Below are 20,776 nucleotides of genomic sequence, written 5' to 3' on the forward strand. Positions count from 1 at the left end.
CGCTCAGCAGCCCTGCCTCCATCCCCTCAGAGGAGAGCAGGTGAAGCCCACGGGTGTGGCTGGGCCGCAGGACTGGGCCGGGCTCTCCTTGCTCACACCCACCCGCTTCCTCTTTCCTGTCTCTGTTCCAGGCCCGTCAGCTTCCCTGAAACCCCTTACACAGCGTCACCAGCAGGGGTCGACAAAGTCCCTCCCTACCGACAGCCTTCTGGGAGCTTCTCCACCCCCGGCTCAGCCACCTACGCGAGATACAAGCCATCCCCAGAAAGGTCAGACTCTCTTCTCTCTTTCCCGTTAAGGAATCTGATGAAAGCCAGCATCCTTCTTCCTCGGGAGATGCACTTACCTGACATACAGGTTTATTTGCCATTTTATGGGGCTCCTGGATTCCCCAGGGTCCTCAGAGGCCTGCTGGGATGGAGGGCTGTGTGTGTTAGGATGTGGGGCCAAGCCAGCCTGGCCAGGACGCGCCCTGCCGGTCATGGCAGCAGCATTTAAGTTGCCATTTTTCTCAATGCCTGAATCACTTGTCTGAGCACGCCCCTTGCAACACAGCTGTTATCTGCCTCCAGCCCATGCTCCCCCCACACCAGGCCCCCAACATTACCCAGTTTTCAGGGTCAGTCAGGCTTCAGTCCTGTCCCCTTCCCCAGTCTGGCTGCCAAGGGGATCTTCCCAACTCCTGCCTGGCTCCCTGTGCCCTTGGAATAAACCCAGTTTCTCTAGGTTACTCTCCAGCGGCCTTCCACTCCAGTGCCCTGGAACCTTCCTTCTCCCGTGGGGTGCCTGTCTGAGGGGTGGCCACACCACTCCCCTGTCCTCGGGCCAGAGCCGTGCACCTCATCCTGGATGCCTCCCCTCCCCCTTCCCTCTGCTGCGGCCCATCCCTTCAACCTCTTGAGCATCTCTGCCCCCGCCCCCTCCTCCTTTCCCCAGTGCGCTGCCCTGGCCACCTCCCTGAGCCCCCAGCCTGCGTGCCACCTCCTCTAGTCCACCCCCCATTCAGTAGCCAGGGGGTCTTTGTCTGGCCACGTCTGTCCCCTGCTCCACACCCCACCCCCACGTGTCCCAGATCTCTCGCGACACGGTCTGCACGCTGCAGTGTGGCCACGGGGCCCCTCCCCTGCCTCTCCAGCCTCGTGCAGTGCCCTGCACATCAGCCCCCCCAACCCCTTCTCCCATCCAAGTACTAGCCAGCCCCATCCCTGCTTAGCTTCCGACATCAGACAAGGTGGGGCGAGTTCAGGGTGGTATGGCCGTAGACCCCAGCCACTTCTGATCGCTAGGCAGGCTGTGTGCTTTTCAGATTCCTCCCTGCGTTCTCCCCTCCACCCGGAAGTTCTTCACGATCTTCACCCCCACAGGCTCCTCAGACCCCACTCTTCCAGCGTGAGTGCTGACGCTCCTCCAGGAAGCCTTCCCTGCACCCCCACCTCCCCCACAGTGACATGCCGCCCCCGTGCCCTTCACTCCCGTCTGTCTTTTCCTGACGACGGCCTTGAGTCCTCTCCATCCTGTTAGCCCAGGGAAGTGTGTGTGCATGCATATTCATGCATGTGTGCATGAACAGGCTTGCTGCTCTCCAATGTATAACACTTTTCTTCTTAGGAGCACCATCACACGGCTCAGGGGCTGGTAGAATCTTGGTATATATTTGATGAAAGGATGGAGTAAGTGAGTTAGTTTAAATAGCATGCCTCAGAGTCACCCAGAGGGAGGACTTGTTAAAATACCGATGACTGGGCCTCACCCTTGAGTTTCCAGCTTGGTAGGACTAGGGTAGGACATGCGATTCCAAGGCTGCCAGCCCAGGGAACACACTTCGAGAGCTACCACACTAAACCACTGCTTGATTCTAAGCCTCTGTTGTAAAATTGGGGGAAACATACTCTTTCATCTTCTGGTAGCCACCATTCAGCTCTCAACTGCAGTGGGTCCCAAGAGCCCTCTGTGTTGCGGGTGTCAGGAGAAATATTTGAGATACTTACCCCAGGGGTTCCTGTTACCAGCACCTGCTATGGTGAGAGAAGGTCTCGGAAGGGATGCACACTCTGCCAAGAGCTCTGATAGACTCAGGCCTTAAAGGAGGGAGCCCAGCCCAACCCCAGGTCTAGGCTGGCTGCCCAGAGCAGGTGGTATCTGAACAGGACTTTGAGAGATGAATAGGAGTTTGCCGCAGAGAAGAGGGAGAAAGTCATTCCAGACAGAGCAGAGGCCACAGACATCAGTAAGCAGAACGGTGTGGAATGTAGAAGGAATGGAGAGGAGTCTGAGGTGTGGGAGCACCTGGGTGGCAACAGTGGCTAAGGCTAGAAGTGGCAGTTGGCATGGAGCCATCAGCCTAGAATAGAGGTGGTGGGGATGATGCTATTGGTAATTCCAAGGAGCTTTTTTTTTTCCCCCAAAGTCCTGGTTGTCCCCCCTCGTATCTTATTGCTTTTAAACTATTTGAATAATTTTAGATTCACAAGAAGTTTAAAAGAAACGTATAGAGCCCTCCTTGAATCCTTCACCCAGCCTCTCCAAATGTTAACATCTTGCATAACTGATACAATATCAAATCAGTTGACATTGGTACAATCAACAGTGCTTATTCAGAATACACCAATTACCTGTGTGTGTGTAGCTGTGTGGAGTTTTGTCCACAGTTAAGACTCAATTGTGCCATCACCATGAAACTCCTTCTGGCTACCCCTTTATAGCCACACTCATCCCCTCCGCCATCCGTCTGGCAACCAGTAATCTTTTCTGGGTCTCTTACTTCATGAATGCTATATAAAAGGAATCACACAGTATGTGCCCTTTTGAGATTGTTTTTCTCTCAGTTGAGAGTCATCCACATTTTTGCCTATATCTGTAGTCAAATCCTTATTATTGCCAAGTTGTATTTGGTGGTGTGGTACCATTGATGAATATTCAGGTACTTTCTGGGTTTGGGCTGTGCAAATATTCATGCTCTGAACATGCGTGAAAATAAGTTTTCACTTCTCTGCAATAAATGCCCAAGAATGCAGTTGCTTGCCAAAATATAGAAACAACCTAAATGTCTGTTGACAGATGAATGGATAAAGGAAATGTGGTGTAGTATACACAATGGAATATTATTCAACCATAAAAAGAGGAAATCCTGCCATTTGCAATAACGTGGATGAACCTTAAAGGCATTATGTTCAGTGAAATAAATCAGAAAGACAAATACTGTGCAGTATCACATGTGGAATGAAAAAAAGTCAAACTCAAAGAAACGGAGTAGATAGAATGGTAGTTACTTGGGGGTGGGGGCAATGGGACAATGTTGGTCAAAGGGCACAAACTTTGAGTTATAAGATGAATAAGTTCTGAGGATTTCACGTGTCGCATGATGGCTGTAGTTAATTCTGTACTGTACAGTTAAGATCTGCTAAGTGGGTAGATCTTAAACATTCTCACCCAAAAAAAAGATAACTATTTGAGATGTTAGATGTGGTGATTGTGGTAATCATTTTACAGTGTATACATATATTAAATCATTACATTGTACACCTTTAAGTATATTATGATTTTATTTGTCACTTACACCTCAGTAAACCTGGGGGAGTGTGGGGAGATGTTTCTCCAAGTGCTCCTTACTCAACAAGTTGAGAGCATTATTATTTCAGTGAAAGGGTGTGCTGACCATTCTGTATTGTGTGTAGAAAAGTGTTTAGGAAAGAAAAGAAAAGAATACAATTGCATAATGTGTGGTATGTCCGTTTTTAGTTTTAAAAAGAACTGCCAAACTATTTTCCAGAGTGGTTGTACCATTGTATGTTCCCACTAGCAAGCTGTGAGTCATCCGGTTTCTCCCTGTCCTCATCACTATCTGGTGTCATCGCCACTTTTCACTTTAGCTATTCTCATAGGTGTGTGATGATAGCTCATTGTGGTTTTAATTTGCATTTCTCCAATGGCTAATGATGTTGAACATCTTTTGTGTTTCAGTGTTTGTATATACTAGACATAAGTCCTTTGTCAGCTCTGCGGTTTGCAAATACTTCCTCCCACCAGTCATTAGTTTGTCTTTTCATCTTGTTAACAGAGTCTTTCACAAAACAAAAGTTTTTAATTTTGGTGAGATGCAAATTACAATTGTTTTCCCTTTATGGATCCTGCTTTTGGTGTTAAATCTTAGAACTCTCCTAGTCCTGAGTCCTGAAGACTTTTTTTCCCTAGAAGTTTTTCCTTTTTTTTTTAGCTGCACTACTTGCAGTAATCTTCACCACTGACCCACCAGGGAATTCCCCTCCTAAGAAATTTTTATTGTTTTATATTTTGCATTTAAGTCCATGGTTGACTTTGAGTTAATCTTTTAAAGCTAGTTTTTTCATAGGGTGAAAAGTTTAGGTTGAGATTCCTTTTTTTGCCTGCCAGTGTCCAGCAGCATTTATTGAAAAGGCTCCTTCTCCTCCACTGTCCTGCTTTGCTCCTTAAAGCAAAAGCTCATTGGAAGGGGAAATCAACTGGGCACATTTGTGAGGGTCTATTTCTGTGTTCTCTGGACTGTCCCATTGAGCTATATACATGATCTCAGTGAGTTGTTTCTATCAGTTCCATGAGGTGGGTAGCATGTCCCATTTTACAGAGGGAGAGGGAAAACTGAGGCTCAACAAAGTGGATCCACTTGGGCAGGATCACTTTTCCAGGAACCTGGGCCTGTGTGATTCTGAGGGACCAACTCTGACCAAGAGCTCTCCTCCTGCCTGTCCACAAGAATGGTCCCTGCAGGAGTCCCCTCCCCCACAGTGACACTTGGTGGCTGTGATTCTGTGTTTCAGGCTCTCTGGCATTGGCAAGTGGAAAACTCTCACTTTCCCCTCAGATTCCAGCTCCTCCCAGCCCACCCCTCTCTCCCCAGGGCTCCCTGATGCTGCTCTCTGTGGCACTGGTCTCAGTATTTTTCATCTCTGACAGCCAGCCAGGTTCCAAGTCCTGCCAAACATTCCTCCCATGCCTCAGCCCCTGAACCCCCCAAGTGTTTCTCGTGGCTGGTCACCAGCCAGCCTTAGGAGGCCCTGGAGCAGGTTGGGCTGCCCCAGTGGCCTTTGGCCTCAGCTCCTTTCCCTGTTTCCTGTCGCACAGTTGACATCCTGGAGCCTGTGGGACCCAAGCCAGGCATTCCAGCCCAGCCACAGACATTTCCCCCTTCCGGACTCCTCTGTCTGCTGCTGTCTTCTCCTGCGGGCCTTGACCTGCCAGATTCATCAGGTTTTCAGGAACTCAGAGACCCTCATAGACTGAACTTGTCCCGTAGCCCGTCTTAGATTTACGGGGAGACAAGAGGACAAGAGGGCCTGTACTTTATCAGCCATGTGGTGTGGGCCAGGGCCTTCACCTCTCTGCCCCTAGGTTTGCTCACATGTAAAACGTCTGCCTCGGGGACTTCCCTGGCAGTCCAGTGTCAGGGCTCCACGATTCCACTGAAGGGGGCACAGGTTCAATCCCTACTCTGGGAACTAGGATCCTGCATGCTGCATCAGTTCAGTTCAGTTCAGTCGCTCAGTCGTGTCCGACTCTCTGCGACCCCATGAATCTCAGCATGCCAGGCCTCCCTGTCCATCACCAACTCCCGGAGTTTACTCAAACTCCTGCCCATCGAGTCGGTGATGGCATCCAGCCATCTCATCGTCTGTCGTCCCCTTCTCCTCCTGCCCCCAATCCCTCCCAGCATCAGGGTCTTTTCCAATGAGTCAACTCTTTGCATGAGGTGGCCAAAGTACTGGAGTTTCAACTTCAGCATCAGTCCTTCCAGTGAACATCCAGGACTGATCTCCTTTAGGATGGACTGGTTGGATCTCCTTGCAGTGCAAGGGACTCTCAAGAGTCTTCTCCAACACCACAGTTCAAAAGCATCAATTTTTCGGCGCTCAGCTTTCTTCACAGTCCAACTCTCACATCCATACATGACCACTGGAAAAAATAGCACAGCCCAAAAAAGAAAAAAATTAGCTGTGAAAAAAAAACTCTGTAAGACTTCCCTGGTGGCTCAGTGATAAAGAATGCACCTGTCAGTGCAGGAGACGTGGGTTCCATCCCTGGTCCAAGAGGATCCCACAGCAGCAGAGCACCTAGGCCTGTGTGCCACAGCTACTGAGCCTGTGGCTTAGAGCCCGGGAGCCGCAACCACCAAGCTCACATGTCACAACTATGGAAGCCTGCACATTCTAGAGCCCGTGCTCTGCAGTGAGAGAAGCCGTTGCAAAGTCTGCCCCTGAGCAGCATTGAGAACATTCAAGGAGGGAAGCTCTCGCGAGCACTCAGAACTCAGCCCACCACACAGGACATGCTCCATGAGGGTCCTGAATGTCACTGCCACAAGCACGGCTATGCCAGCAACTGCAGATGCCATCCTCATCCTCAGGAGTTTGCCACTCTCGTGTGCAAGATGAGCAAACGTCCAGACTCAGCCCAGAGCTAGGACAGAATTGTGTGCCCAGCTCAGCACCCTGCAGGGCTGGCCTGGACCCCAGATGTTTGCTTATCAGACTACCTGTCTGGCTTTTTTTTTCCCCTTTGTTTTCCTCTGCTGGTTCCATAGAGTGGTCCTTTAGTTAGGAAGCATTTGACATTTTGCGTTGAGGGGGGGCGGATTGCTACTCTGGGTCTTCATTATGCTGCACAGGTTCTTTGTTGCTGTATGTGGGCTAAGTCATTGCAAGCCACGAGCTTAGTTGCCCCACGGCATGTGGGATCTTAGTTCCCGGACCAGGGATAGAAACTGTGTCCCCTGCATTGGCAGGCAGATTGTTATCCACTGGACCACCAGGGAAGTCGAAACATTTGACTTTAGACAGAAAACTTAACTCAAGAAGGCATGAGCATTAAGGGGATTTATCATCATCACATAATAATTCCAGAGGCAGGTGGCTCTTGAGCTGGTCAGTTATGTAGGTTCTTCCTCAGGGACCTGACTCCACTCATGACCCACAAGGACTGCTGTGGCCCCAGGCAGAACCGGTGCCCCACAGGAGAAGAGGGAAGAGCTGTTCTCTAAGGATGAAGGAACTCAGTCACTTGCCCACCCCTGAACTAAGCCCTGGAGAGGTCACATGGGACCCCCAGGATTGTCTTGTGTGCTTAGTCATTCAGTCGTGTCCAACTCTTTGTGACCCTATGGACTGTAGCCACACCAGGCTCCTCTGGCCATGGGGATTGTCCAGGCAAGAATACTAGAGTGAGTTGACACGTCCTCCTCCAGAGGATCTTCCCAACCCAGGAACTGAACCCAGGTTTCCCACATTGCAGACAGATTTTTTTTACCGTTTGAGCCACCAGGGAAGCTCAAACCCTCAGAATTTGCTCAAGTCATGTGGTCGAGGGTTGGCTGCCACAGCAGCATCCGGACTGCACCAGCAGGGACTCAGAAGGTGGTGCCTCCTGGAGTGGCAGCCAACAGTGGCTGCCTCGTGTGGCCACCCTTTACCCAGCCATCCTATAATGCTCCCATCCCCAGCCCCACCCATCAGTGTCGGAGACTGACAGAGCACGCTGGAGCCCTGCCCTCAGGACTCCACATCTGTCTTGGTACTTTCCTACGTGGCAGAGTAGGAAGTTCAAAGCAAAGATCCTGGCAGCCCAGGCCTGCATCTGGGGAGTTTTGCCCAGAGCTGTGCATGGTGAGATGCTGGAATGTCCTAGTTTCATCAGCTTGACCAGGATTTGGCAGCGATACAGATGGCCCCAAATGGGACATATTCAGCATCTAAAGAATGGTCAGTGTAGGCCAGTCAGTTTGCATTGGGATGGGAAGAAGGCTCTTTAGTGAAAGAATTACATGGGTGAACAAAGTACAGGTTTTCTTGATAGAGGACAGTTAGCTGAGAGATGAAGCTGTAAACATTTGTTCAGCTAAAGATAGTCCATCGAGGAATTCCCCAGTAATCCAGAGGTTAGGACTCTGTTCTTTCACTGCCAGGGCCTAGGTTCAATCCCTGATTGGGGAACTAAGATCCCACACCATGCTGGCAGAAACTGTCTGGGAGTCACATGTGGTGCTTTTATTTCATTGGCCGGAACTGCAAGGGAGTCTGGTAAATGTAGTTTGTTAACCCATCACATTGCTGCCACCAGTACAATTTGGATTCTGCTACCATGGTGGAGAAGGAAATGGCAGTCCACTCCAGTGCTCTTGCCTGGAAAATCCCATGGACAGAGGAGCCTGGTGGGCTACAGTCCACGTGGTCGCATAGAGTCGGACACGACTGAGCGACTTTACTTACTTGCTTACCAGGTGGAAGCAGAGAATAGACACTGAGGGAAGTGCCTGCAGTGTCTGCCACTCGGACCTCCCTCTTACAAACCTAGCAACTGCCGACCATTGTCCATTAGCACTCAGGATTTGATTCGGGCATGTTGAGAAAATGGAATAAACCCATCAACACTTGAGCTTCCAGCAATACTGGAGTCACATTTTACCAGGAGGTTGGCTGGCTGCTAAGTCAGCCAGTAAGGTGAAGACTCCCTATGCTTTTTTGTTTTTTAAATAGAGTATAACTGCTTTATGATGTTGTGTTAGTTTCTGCTGTTCTACAGCTTGCATCAGCCATATGTGTACATTTTATCTCCTCCCTTTTGAGCGTCCCTCACACCCCACCCCCAACCCCACCTCTAGGTCATCACAGAGCACCAGGCTGAGCGCCCTGTGCTATAAGGCAGCTTCCCACTAGCTAGCTGTTTTGCGCACAGTAATGTACATATCTCAGTACTGTTCTCTCAATTCGTCCTACCCTCTTCTCCCACCACCCCCATGTCCACAAATCCATTCTCTACATCTGTGTCTCCATTCCTTCCCTGTAAACAGGTGCATCAATATTCTTTGTCTAGATTCCATGTATGTGCGTTAATCTATCGTATTGTCTTTCTCTTTCTCACTTCACTCTGTATGACAGACTCTAAATCACTTGCATCACTACAAACAACCCAATTTTGGTTTCTTTCACACACACATACATATACACCACATCTTCTTTATCCATTCACCTGTCTTTTTTTCCTGGAGGCATTAGAGTTCAGGGCCTGGAGAAGTGGGGATAATATGTTTTCCTGGCAGGTGAGGAAAGATGAAATTTCAGAAAGTCCAACGCACCTCTGCTGCCTGTATATGTGAAAGCCAGGAGCTTAGAGTTGGTCTTTGCAGAGACAGCCCTGGCTTTGAACTGGCAGGGTGACCCCAGAGAAGTCAGTTAACTCTTCTTTTGGATTTTGGGGGAGGGATTCCAGTTTATTATCCTCTCAAGTTGCAAGTTCAGGCATAGGAAACAAGTGAGGAATCACAGTATCAGCTTGATTAATGGAGGCTCAGTGACTCCTCCAAAGTCCAGGGCTCGTGTCCATGGAATACTTCTGGCTGCAAGTAACCAAACGTTGTAGGAATTTGTTATCTCCCAGAAAAGAAGGTTCAGAGGCAGAGCAGTTCTCAGGGAGGTTAATCCAGCACCTTGACAACATTGTCAAGGGCCCAGTGGCTCTTCCTGCCCCCTCTCTTCCACACTCAGCATTGGCCTTGTTCTCAGACTTGTTGGGAGAGGGCGACAGCTGCAAGTGGTGTCATATTTGGACCCTGCAACATCTGGTGAGCAAGAGAAGCCATCTTTCCCTGTCAGCTCCCTTTGGAGCAAGAAGACTTTCCCCCACAACCTCTCAGCAGACTTCCCCTATTTCAGTCAGGTTATGCTGGTTAACAGACACCTGAAAATTGCAGTGACTTAAGTCACTGAAGGGGTTTCCGAGGTGACTCCACGATAAAGAATCTGCCTGCTAACGAGTTTGATCCCTGGGTCAGGAATATCCCCTAGAGAAGGAAATGGCAACCTACTCCAGTATTCTTGCCTGGGGAATCCCATGGACTGAAGAGACTGGCGGGCTACAGTCCATAGGGTTGCAGAGTCAGATATGACTGAGCAACTAAATAACAACAAATCAACAAGGGTTTATTTTGCACCCACACTGCCGGTCCACCACTGAGTGGACCTCTTAGGACCCAGGCTCCCTCACAACATACTGATCGTCACACAGCCCCAGCCAGCCAGTCTCAAAGGGCTGGAAGAGTGGTCCTGCCGTGTGTTTGTCAGGTGAAGAACCAGAAGTATTTCATGGGAGTCTTAATAACTGAAACCCTCTCACGTCTCCTCTGCCTTTCCTGACCAACCCCAGTCAGACGGTTTCTGCCATGGCGGATTCTGATCTGAGGTGGAATGGATGTGGAGGAGGTGCCCACAGGCTCCGGGTTCACATAGAATGTCGCTGGGACCCCAGGCCACAGAGAACCTTTGCCAGTCCCTCTGTTAAACCTCAGGCCTTGCCTGAGGGCAAGGGCCTGCCTCCAGGAGAATCTCCCTCTAGGAGACAGCTTTGTCATTTCATCCCTCCACAACCCTGCGTAGTAGAAAATGTCATTTTTCAGGTGGTAAAACCTCAGCTCAAACTGATGAGCACTTGCCCGGCCAGCGTCACGCAGCTAGTGAGGGGTGGAGCTGGGGTTGGGCCCAGACCTGCCTCGTGCTGACTCCTGAGCCTTCACCCTCTCCCCTGCAGCCCCTTCCTCCAGCAAAGAGACAGACAGACTCAGTTCCAGCCCCTCAGCCAGTGGTATCACGTGTCAGTCTCAGGCTATAAGTTCTGGGCACACAGGAATGCATTCAGTCCTACAAGGAAAGACTTACTGCAGTTGCCTCTTGACAGCTTGGGAAACTGTCGGGGCAAGGAAGTGACCGAACCTGGCTGGGCAGGAGGCCGAGGAGAGGTTTGATCCCCCAAGCGGCCCGCTTCCAGGCCTCCTGGACCTACAAATGGCTGCCTTGTTCTGCTCTCGTCCGTCAGAGGGAGAGGGAGCCCAAGACCAGCCTAGGAGTAGGGGCTGCTGACAGCAGCTCACCCTATTTTGTAGCCAAGAAACGGAACACCGGAGGACTTCCCTGGCGGTCCAGTGATTAGGACTCCGTGCTTGCAATGCTGGAGGCGGTTCCTAGTCAGGGATCTAAGATCCTACGTGCCGTGTGGTACAGCCGAAAAAAGAAATGGGAACCTCGAGGAGCCTAGGGTCCTGAGTGGCTTCTGCCCCCGCTCTTTCCTTGAAGACCCCACCTGGCCCCGCGCGCCCTCCCACCACCGGCTCCCTGGCATGCTTCCCGGACAGAGCTCATTCCTGACCTGCAGTTAATAGCACGTTTCCAGGCTTACTCATCCAGCCTCCCAGCCTCAAGGAGCCTCCCGGGTATTTAAAAGCAAGCAAGTCTCAGGCTCAGGTGGTTTTTGACACACCAGCCCTTCACCCTGTGCCCGCCTCCTCTTGCTCCCCTGCAGGTACACGGCCGCCCCACACCCGCTGCTGTCTTTCGATCCCCACTTCAGCCACGACGGGACATCCAGCGGCGACTCCTCGTCAGGCGGCCTGACCAGCCAGGAGAGCACCATGGAGCGTCAGAAGCCAGGTAGGGCCCCCCCACCCGGGGCCAGCCGTGCCCGTGGCCTCACCCTGCCTGACCCGTTACTCACAGTGTGAAGGGTAAAGCCCCTCCCCTGTCAGTGATGGATACAACACAAAAGCAAGCTGTCAGTGCACCATGGAAGGTTAGAGAAGGCACCTGGGAGAATGGTAGGGACCAGTGAGCCGGATCCGTGTCCATCCAGACAGGGCATCAGCAGGCGGGGTCTGCCGTTGCTGTCAATCAGGGGTTGGAGCACAGATGTGCAACACGGAGGAGGGGACTGCCAGGGGACACCTGAAGGTGGTCCTCTGGGGGCGGGGGGCTGAGCCGAACTGGCAGTATCCTGAGACTGCTTATTACAGAAAGCCTCCGATGCTGTTTCTCAGTTGTTATGCTGAGACACGAGCCCAAACCCAGAGCACCTAGTGTGATAATATAATCACAAAGTGAACACACCCCTGTTCCACACCCAGGGCGAGAGAGACACAGCCAGCCTCCTGGCAGGCCCCAGCCCCTCCCATTCAGCACCCCCAAAGGCCACCGCGTCCTATTTCTCACAGCCAGGTTTAGTCTTGCCTGGTTTTGAACTTCATGCATATGGAACATAGATTTCCACTGAACACACCGTGTGTGTGTATACATGTGTGTGACTTCTGTTGCTCAGTGCTGTGTTGGTGAGGGCCTGCCACATGACTGTTGCAGCGCAGTTCTGAGTAGTATATCCACTGTCTGAATGATCCACAATGTCTTACTCCACTCTAACTTTGAAGGGCATTTGGGTTGGACCAGTTTGGGGTTGCTTAGAACAGTGAGGCCAGGAATATCCTTGTACCTGCCTTTTCTGAAGATGTGCACACGTTTCTGCAGGGAATATATCCAGGAGTGGAATTGCTGGGTTATGCATTTAACTTTCTAAGAGATTGTCACACCACTTCCCACTCCCGCCAGTGACAGAGAGAGTTCTTACGGCTCCGGTCCTCACCAGCCTTCCTGTCAGCCGTCCTGGTGGGCTCATAGTGGTGCCACATTGTGCTTTTCATTTGCATTTTTCTGATGCCTGGTGAAACTAAACATCTCATCCGTTTACTCTCCTGTGTATAAGTATTAATCATGGCATGTACTCCTTGGATGAATATCTTCAACGTGATGTCTCCTAACAAAGCTGTTAGCCACTTTGAACTGTGAGAACCAGCAGGTGATAGGTGGGTTCAAAAGAAAGAAAATCAATGAAGAATCAGAGGGTGCTGACTTCGGAGGGGGAGGAGATGGAGATGTCCACGCAGTGGGTGTTTGAGAATATCCAGGCAGTTCTCATGCGGGTTGCCCATGTCTGCACATCACTGGCTACCCCCCAGGTGCTGTGGGGCAAGGAGGGGTTGCTGCCCCAGGGTGAGCAGCCTGGAGAATTCCTCAGCACCTCCGCCCCATGGTTCTCTCCCTCTGTATGTGTGTCTCTTTTTCTTTTTAAATTTCCTTCCTCCCTTCCTTCGTCTTTGGCTGCACTGGCTCTTCGTTGCTGTGCAGTCTCTCGTTGTGGAGAGCGAGGGCCGCTCTTGATTGCCGTGCACAGGCTTCTCATTGCAGTGGCTCCTCTGGCTGCGGAGCCTAGGCTCTAGGCACACAAGCTTCAGCAGGTGGGCTTCCGCGGTCCATGGTTCTGTTAAACCAGGGACAACGGTTGGACTTCAGCCAAGCAGGTTGCCCTCTCCCTGACCACACTCTCCCCGTGTCCGCTGCCTCCGGAGCCTGCAGAGCTCGCTCCTCTGCTCAGCACGCTTGATCCCACCCGCAGGTCTGTGATCTCTGCTCCCACAGACAGGTTCGCTTCCTCCTCCCCACCCAGGTGAGAAAAAGAGAAACCTGTTGCTGGGAGATGTCATTACACCAGGGTGTAAGTGGGGAGGAAACTTCCCCAGCATTCACTATTCACTGTGGGCCCCACATAAGGGGGTCACAGAAGCTCTCCGTGGGCCCTCCTTCCTTCTGTCTTCAGTCCCCCACAGCCCTGCTCCCCTCTCACCGCCTTGAGACCTTGTTGTAGTTGGCTGACATTTCCCTGCATGCTCACAGATCAGGGTGGTCTGTGCTCAGAAGTCACCGTGAAGTCCAGGGTGTATTCAGGCCGTGGGGTGGGGGGGTCCGTCGGAGGGAGTGGGCGTGGGGGAGCGCCCAGCCCCGGTCAGGTGACTGCGGTCACAGCAGCAGCAGCATGTTTGCGGGTGCTCCACACTCTGTCCTGTTTAATCATCTCAGGAACACAACAGAGGTGACCACCCCATTTTAGAAACGAGGAAGGTGAGGCCCCGAAAGGGTGTCTCTTGTCCGAGGTCCCGGCCGGTGAGTAGCTGCATTGAAGTTTGGACCAGGACCTACTGGTTCTATAATAGAACCCCTCCTTGACCCACGCCTGCTGCAGATACCACCATAGTCCCTCACCCACAGTGTGAGCTGAGTATTAACTGGAAACAAGCACAGTGCCTGGAGAGTGATTTGTGCGGTCTGAGGAGGTCTCTGAACAAGTAGCTTTTCAGGAGAGGCTAGAAGAGTGTGAGGGTGACAAGCTGGGAGGAGAACATTCCAGGGAAAGGGAACTGCTGAGCAAAGACCCCCGGGTGGCAAGGGGTCTGGTGCTGGAGAAACAGGAAAGAGGCCAAGGACCTGGAGAAGTGGTGGGAGACGAGGCCAGGGAGGTGGCGGGGACAGCGGGGTGGGGGCTTTGTCCTTCACTCAGAACCACGGGGCTCAGCTCTTCTGGGCAGAGGGGGTTGGGATCTGACTCAGGTGTTCACAGAGTCCCTCTGGCTACAGATTCACATGGGGCGGGGCCAGTGGAGGGGGAGAGATGGGCAGGTTCTGGATACAGTCCTTTGGAGGTAAAGTTAGGATTTCCTGAGGTTCAAGGATGATAACTGGTTTCTGACCTGAGCAGCCAAAAGGACAGAGGAGACGAGAGATGGAGGTTTAGGGGGAAATAAGGAGCTGGCTTTGGCCATGTGTAGTAGGAAGTGCCCGGTAGATAATTCCGTGGAGGTGTGTGGGCAGCTGTTTGTACAAGTCTGGAGTTGTGGGGAGATGTCCTGCCAGAGACAGAAATGTGGGAGCCATGGTGTCCTAGGTGGTAGAGAAGCTAGGTGTGACTGCCACGGGCTTGGCTCTCTGCAGAAATGTCGTCTCCTGGCATTTTCAGCCCTCCTCCCAGCAGACCAGTGCTTCCTGGGCATCTCAGATGCTTCCAAGGAGGAAAAGCATCTCTGGAGGGTGAAGCAGGTGGACATAGTGGGCAGTGACACCCTTGACTGTGTCTAGTCTGGCTGCTCTCTCTGTGTCCCTGAGTGCCCTACCTGGCCCTCCACGCCCACCTTCCCCAACAGGAACGTGGGCCCAGAGCCCCCTGGGGTTGCACCAGGGGCAGCGGTGTGTGTACGGTGGTGAACTCAGGCTCCGATGGGCCTGGTGGGAAGTTCTGAGTCAGCTGTATGACCTTGGCAATGACCTCGTCTCTCCCAGCCTTCTTCTGCAGTGGACACCCTAAGTGTCTTTCCTTGCAAGATGGTTTTGGGATCCAGTGAGATCACGCCTGTCCAGCCCCAGCACAGGACCCAGCCCATCATTAAGAGAATGACGACTCCAGCTTCCGGAGTGCTTACTCTGCACTGTTGCTGGCGTTGCTGTCGTTGGGGAAGCACAGGCCTGAAGCTCTGTGTGACCTTGGACCAGTTATTTAACCTTTCTGAGTGTTGATGTTCTCCTTCATCTATTAAACTGGTACTAATATCCACCTCATAATATCACTAGGTGGTTATAGCAAGGTAATACAGGCAGAGCGCTTATAGTAGTACTGGACACAGAACATGTGCTTAATGATAATCATTATTATGAGTATTTTAACTGCAGCACTGATCAAAAGTGTGAGCTCTGGGGTTAGACCACTGGGGTTTGGGTCCTCTGTTAGCGCATTGTGTGTTTGTAAGTTTGATAGATAGTAATTAGCCCTCCATTTAGATTGTGTGTATGTACGTGTGTTTAACTTTTCATTTTATATTGGAGTATAGCCAATTAACAGTGTTGTGATAGGGACTTCCCTGGGGGCTCAGTGGTAAAGAATCCACCTGCCAGTGCAGGAGACACGGGTTCGATCCCTGGTCTGTGAAGATCCCACATGCCGAGAGGTCACTAAAGCCGTGTGGCAAAACTGCTGAAGCCCACACTCTAGAGCCCGTGCTCTGTAAGAGAAGCCTCGGCAATGAGAACCCGACGCACCACAACTAGAGAGTAGCCCCTGCTCACGGCAGCTAGATAAAGCCTGTGTGCAGCAGTGAAGTGCAGCCAAAAATCAATAATTTTTTTAAAAAGGAACAGTGATGTGATAGTTTCAGGTGGACAGCAGAGAGCCATATACATGTATCCATTCTTCCCAGAGGTTGTGTGTTTTTTTAAGATCTGATGCTCCATTCAGGCATGTTGACCAGCCTTGGAAGTTTAGACTAATTTACACCCATAGCAGCCATCGTAATTTTAAACCTGTTTCACCTTTGAACCAGCCATTTCACTTGGAGAATTCTGTCCCATACACAATTCCACACTTGCTCAAAGTTGAATGTAGAGAAAAGGCCAGCAAAATGTTGAGAAAAATTGAAAATAACCTGAATATCCATCAGTAGGAAACTGGATAAATAACTGATGTTCGTTCAGTGATGGAAAACTCTGCAGCTCTTAAAAATAAGATAACTTCCAGTTCAGTTATGTGAACGTGTGTCATGAGGATGCACAGCGAAAAGCAAGTGTCAGTATATCTATCTGTAAAGTGAGAGTTAAATTGTCAGACAGTGCTTATTATGATTCTGCTTCCATTTAACCAAAAATGTTGTGCATGGTTAACCAACAGAGGAATGCTACCTTGCATATATAAAGGACCCTGTTGAGGGACCTCCCTGGTAGCCCAGTGGTTAAGACTGCACCACCACTGCAGTGGGGGGTGGGGCTGGGGGGAGCGGTCCCGTCCCTGATCAGGGAACTAAGATCCCATATGCCATGTGATGTGGCCAATAGAAAAAGAAAAAAGAACCCTGCTCACCAGAAAGTGGTCATTTCCATAGGAAAATTTAGAAAGGACATGGACAAATAATTTATAAAATAGAAAATCCAGGTGGCCAGGAAGGAAGAAAATGCACTCAACCTCCTTTGAGGGTTGAGGGTTGTTGTAATAAGGCTTCACCAAGTCAAGCTATGTAAAGCACTAGCATGGTGCCTGGCACTTAGTAAGTGCTCAGTAAATACTCTGTCCATGAGCGTTGCTAGACCCTAAGACCTGAGTGGATAGGGGTCATGGGCGTGTCGTGGTCACAAGCTGAGTAGACAAGCTGGCAGAGGAATGGGACCATCGAAACCACATGTAGCGCCAGATTCTTGAGGTGAATGCCTGAGCCACTGCTAACCACTGGTGTGTCTCCTGTTGCACTGCAGAGCCTTTGTGGCATGTGCCCGCCCAGGCCCGGCTCTCAGCCATGGCTGGAAGCAACGGGAGCAAGCACGCCTCCAGGCAGGACGCAGCAGGCAAAGATTCCCCCAACAGGCATTCCAAGGTGAGTCTGGGCCCCGCCTGCCAACCCTGGGGAGCCAGGGCTGTGGGAGCCAGCTGCCTGGCCCGCCCTGGCTGCCGACAGCTGGACGGCTTCACAGCTTCACCTGGGCATGCTCCTCCTCCGCCCCCTCCCGCTCCAGCAGAGGGGCTAAATGCCTGGTCTGGAAGTAGATCCAGCCAGTGGTGCATCCTGGCTCCAGCCCCCACCGTCCATGTCATGTTGAGCAAATCTCTCACTCCTTCAAGCCTTGATTTCCTCATTCCATCCGCCATGGTTGGTGTCTTCACCAGCTCAGGCTGCCCTAACTGAAACACCACAGACTGGGTGGCTGATAAACAGCAGTTACTGATTTCTGCTAGTTCCGGAGGCTGGAAAGTCCAAGGTTAAGGCACAGGCAGATCCAGTGTCTATAATGAGAACCTGCTTCCTGGTTCATGGACAGTCTTCGCCTTACCTCTGTGGTCTCCCTTATACGGATATAATACACATATATATATGGATTTTATAACCCCCTTCATGAGGACTATATAAACATACATAGGATAAATATGTGAAAACATATAGGAGTTTGTAATCTCATTCATGAGGGCTCCACCCTCATAACCTAATCACTTTCCAAAGGCCCTCCCTCCTAATACCATCCCACTGGAGATGAGAATTCAGTGTACACATGTTGGGGGACACAGACTGTTCAATCTTTAGCAATAGGTTAACTGTTTCCCAGGTGGCTCAGCGGTAAAGAATCCTCCTGCCGGTGCAGGAGACGCAAGTTCGATCCTCGGGTTGGGAAGATCCCCTGGAGGAGGAAATGGCTCCCCACTCAAATATTCTTACCTGGAAAATCCCATGGACAGGAGAGCCTGGCAGGCTGCAGTCCACGGGGTCACAAGAGTAGGACATGACTGAGCGATTAAACAACAAACTGCCGTAACAGACAGTCCCCAGGTCCTAGTGACCTCACAAAATATAAGTTTATTCCCCTCTAATGTGGCAGTTCAGTGTGGGTGTTCAGTGTAGCAGCTTTTTGCAGGATTCAGGAACCCAGGCTCACTCCCTCTTGTAACTGTTCCTTGGGGTGCCAGAGCCCTCTAATGGGTCCTTGCCTCTTTCTAGCAGGTGAGAGAGAAGGGAGAAGGGACCTTTTTTGACTCAGACCTAGACAAGGCATAAATGACGTCCACCTGTAATGTTACATTGGCCAGGATGCTGTCACATGGCCACACATCACTGCGAGGGGAGCTGGGGGATGTAGTCCTGTGTGCCCAGGAGGAGACTGAGAGCTTGGCAGTCTCTTCACATCTGTTCATTCAGTGAGTGAGTGATGAGCATGTACCATGGTCCAGGTACTAGGACCCCAGGGATGAAGAGGACAGGTGAGCCCCCGTGCTCACAAAGCTGACATTCCAATGTAGGCAACAATCAGTCAGCAGAGAAACAGATTCATTATATAATGGTGAGAACTGATTCTTACTGAAAAAGAAAAAGTCCAGTTAAGGGAAAAGAGAGTGTCAGGCACAGCTGCTTTAGGATGAGGTGGTCAGAGAAGGCCTTTGAGGGAGTGACCTGTAAATAAAACCTTGAAGTAAGCGGCAGCCCGTGAAAATCATCTGAGGGAAGTGCATTGCACGCAGAGGAAACAGCAAGTGCGAAGGCCCTGAGAGAACAGTGCACCTGGCATGCTCAGAACAGCGAGGAGGTCAGTGTGGCTGGGACGGAGTGATCCAGAGGAAGAAGGAGGTGAAGTTAGACACTGGAACCCAGAGCCAGATCATACAGGGCCCCAGGGGCCATGGAGAGGACTCTGGCTTTTCCCGAGTGAGAAAGAGGGTTCTGAGCAGGGCACGGATGTGAATGGACATGAGTGTTCACAGCCTGTCTCTGGCTACATGTAGGGCACAGGCTGGGGGCTAGGGATGAGGGGAGACAGACAGGAGTAGGAAGACGGGAGGAGGCTGCTGCCATGGTCCAGTGGGAAGCAGTGGTGGACAGGACCAGGGTGGAGTCTTGAAGGGAGGCAAGCTGGCAGGTTTGGATCTATTTTTGAAGACATGGGCAACAAGATTTGCTGTTGGACTAGGTATAGGTGTGAGAACAAAAGCAAGGTTCAGAGTGACTCCACAACTCTCGGGTAAGGACAGCCGAAAGGACGGAGGTGCCCTTAGGAGACATGGAAGAGGTGAATTCAGGAGGGAGGGCCAGGAGCTCAGTTCCAGACACACTGAGCTTAATGTTGGCAGCATGTTATGTAGGCAATGTCATTTATCCCTCTGAGCCACCCCATGGAGCAGGGTTGTTATCAACCCATTTCACAGATGTGGCAACTGAGGCACAGGGAAGTTCAGTCAGTGGCCTGAGGTACCAAGGTCAGTAAGTCAGAGAGCCAGAGCTCAAAGCTCTCTGGCTCCAGGGTTCACACTCAGATGTGAGGCAAACCCCAGTGGGAGGGTAGGTTGCCCCCTACCCGCCCCCCCCAGCCTGGGGTCTAGGAATAATGACACAGTTCTCCTGCCTTCCAGGGGGAGCCCCAGTACTCCAGTCATTCCAGCAGCAATACCCTCTCCAGCAACGCTTCCAGCAGCCACAGCGATGACCGTTGGTTTGACCCTCTGGACCCCCTGGAGCCGGAGCAAGACCCTCTCTCCAAGGGTGGCTCTAGCGACAGTGGCATCGACACCACCCTCTACACCTCCAGCCCCAGCTGCATGTCCCTGGCCAAAACACCTCGACCGGCCAAGCCGCACAAGCCCCCGGGAAGCATGGGCCTCTGCGGGGGTGGGCGCGAGGCCACCGGGCGGTCTCACCATGCAGACCGGCGGCGGGAGGTCTCGCCCGCCCCGGGCATCACTGGACAGAACAAGGGCTACCGACCGAAGCTGTACTCCTCAGGCTCCAGCACCCCGACGGGCCTGGCCGGGGGCAGCCGTGACCCATCCAGGCAGTCCAGGTAAGGCTCCAAATCTCGCCCGGGTTCTTCAGGGGTCCTGACCACTTTCCACATCCCCCACGGTCCTGATGGTGGAGATCCCCTCCCCAGAAATATGCTCACAGGTGGGTGTGCTCACACATTAGTGTGCTTACAGATCTGGGATCCCATGGACCATCCCCGGCTACCCATCCACTGGCCTTTAAGGATCTCAGTGGAAGAAGGAAAATCCCTGTCTGTCTGTCTCTGGTCCACTCTGACCCTCAGTCTCTCCTTTTTCTCTTTCCCAAGACCAGTAGTTTTTATGCCTGCTGGGAGTCACACACTGTTTCTATTAGGAGTGCATTTGGCTGAAGGTAGTAGAAAACCAGACCCACAGAGGCTTGAACAAATAGAAGTCCAGGGAGGGCAGAGCTGGGCTGGTGCAGCCGCAGCTCAGGGAGGGCCTTGAGGCCTGGCACCCCTGTCTTCCCGCTCCGTCGTCGTCCTCGTACTGGCTGTGACTTCCTGGTCTCCAGATGGCTGTGGTGCCCCTGGGAGGCCTGGGGGCAGAGAATGGAGGGAAGACGGCAGCATCCTTGTTGCTCCCTGACTGTGGAAAGAGCAAATGCTTTCCCAGAACCCCTTCCACAGGTAGTGTCACCTGCCCATGTTTGCTGCAAGAAGTCTGGGGAATCTTGGCTTAGCCTTCTAGCCTCCATAGTAAAGGGCAGTGTGGACCCCAGATGGTCTCCACTGGAGGGCTGTCCAACACCCATTCCCCTAACCCACTGGGTGGGGCCTGAGAATGTGCATTTGTGCAGGGTTCTGTGTCGGTGCTGATGCTGTTG

At 51.8% G+C, this 20,776-nt stretch overlaps 1 protein-coding gene across 6 annotated transcripts in view; it reads left to right on the top strand.

The window, feature by feature from the left end:
* SIPA1L3 (signal induced proliferation associated 1 like 3) overlaps window positions 1–20,776 on the top strand; it is a 254,870-nt gene that overhangs the window by 190,754 nt on the left and 43,340 nt on the right. For all 6 annotated transcript variants that reach the window (XM_043894518.1, XM_043894527.1, XM_043894536.1 and 3 more), the window contains 4 exons: window positions 132–269; window positions 11,317–11,444; window positions 16,905–17,023; window positions 19,540–19,967. In XM_043894518.1, coding sequence (XP_043750453.1) covers window positions 132–269; window positions 11,317–11,444; window positions 16,905–17,023; window positions 19,540–19,967 — 813 coding nt within the window. The remainder of the gene's footprint in view (window positions 1–131; window positions 270–11,316; window positions 11,445–16,904; window positions 17,024–19,539; window positions 19,968–20,776) is intronic.

Source organism: Cervus elaphus, chromosome 4, assembly GCF_910594005.1.
Source record: "Cervus elaphus chromosome 4, mCerEla1.1, whole genome shotgun sequence".
Lineage (NCBI taxonomy): Eukaryota > Metazoa > Chordata > Mammalia > Artiodactyla > Cervidae > Cervus > Cervus elaphus.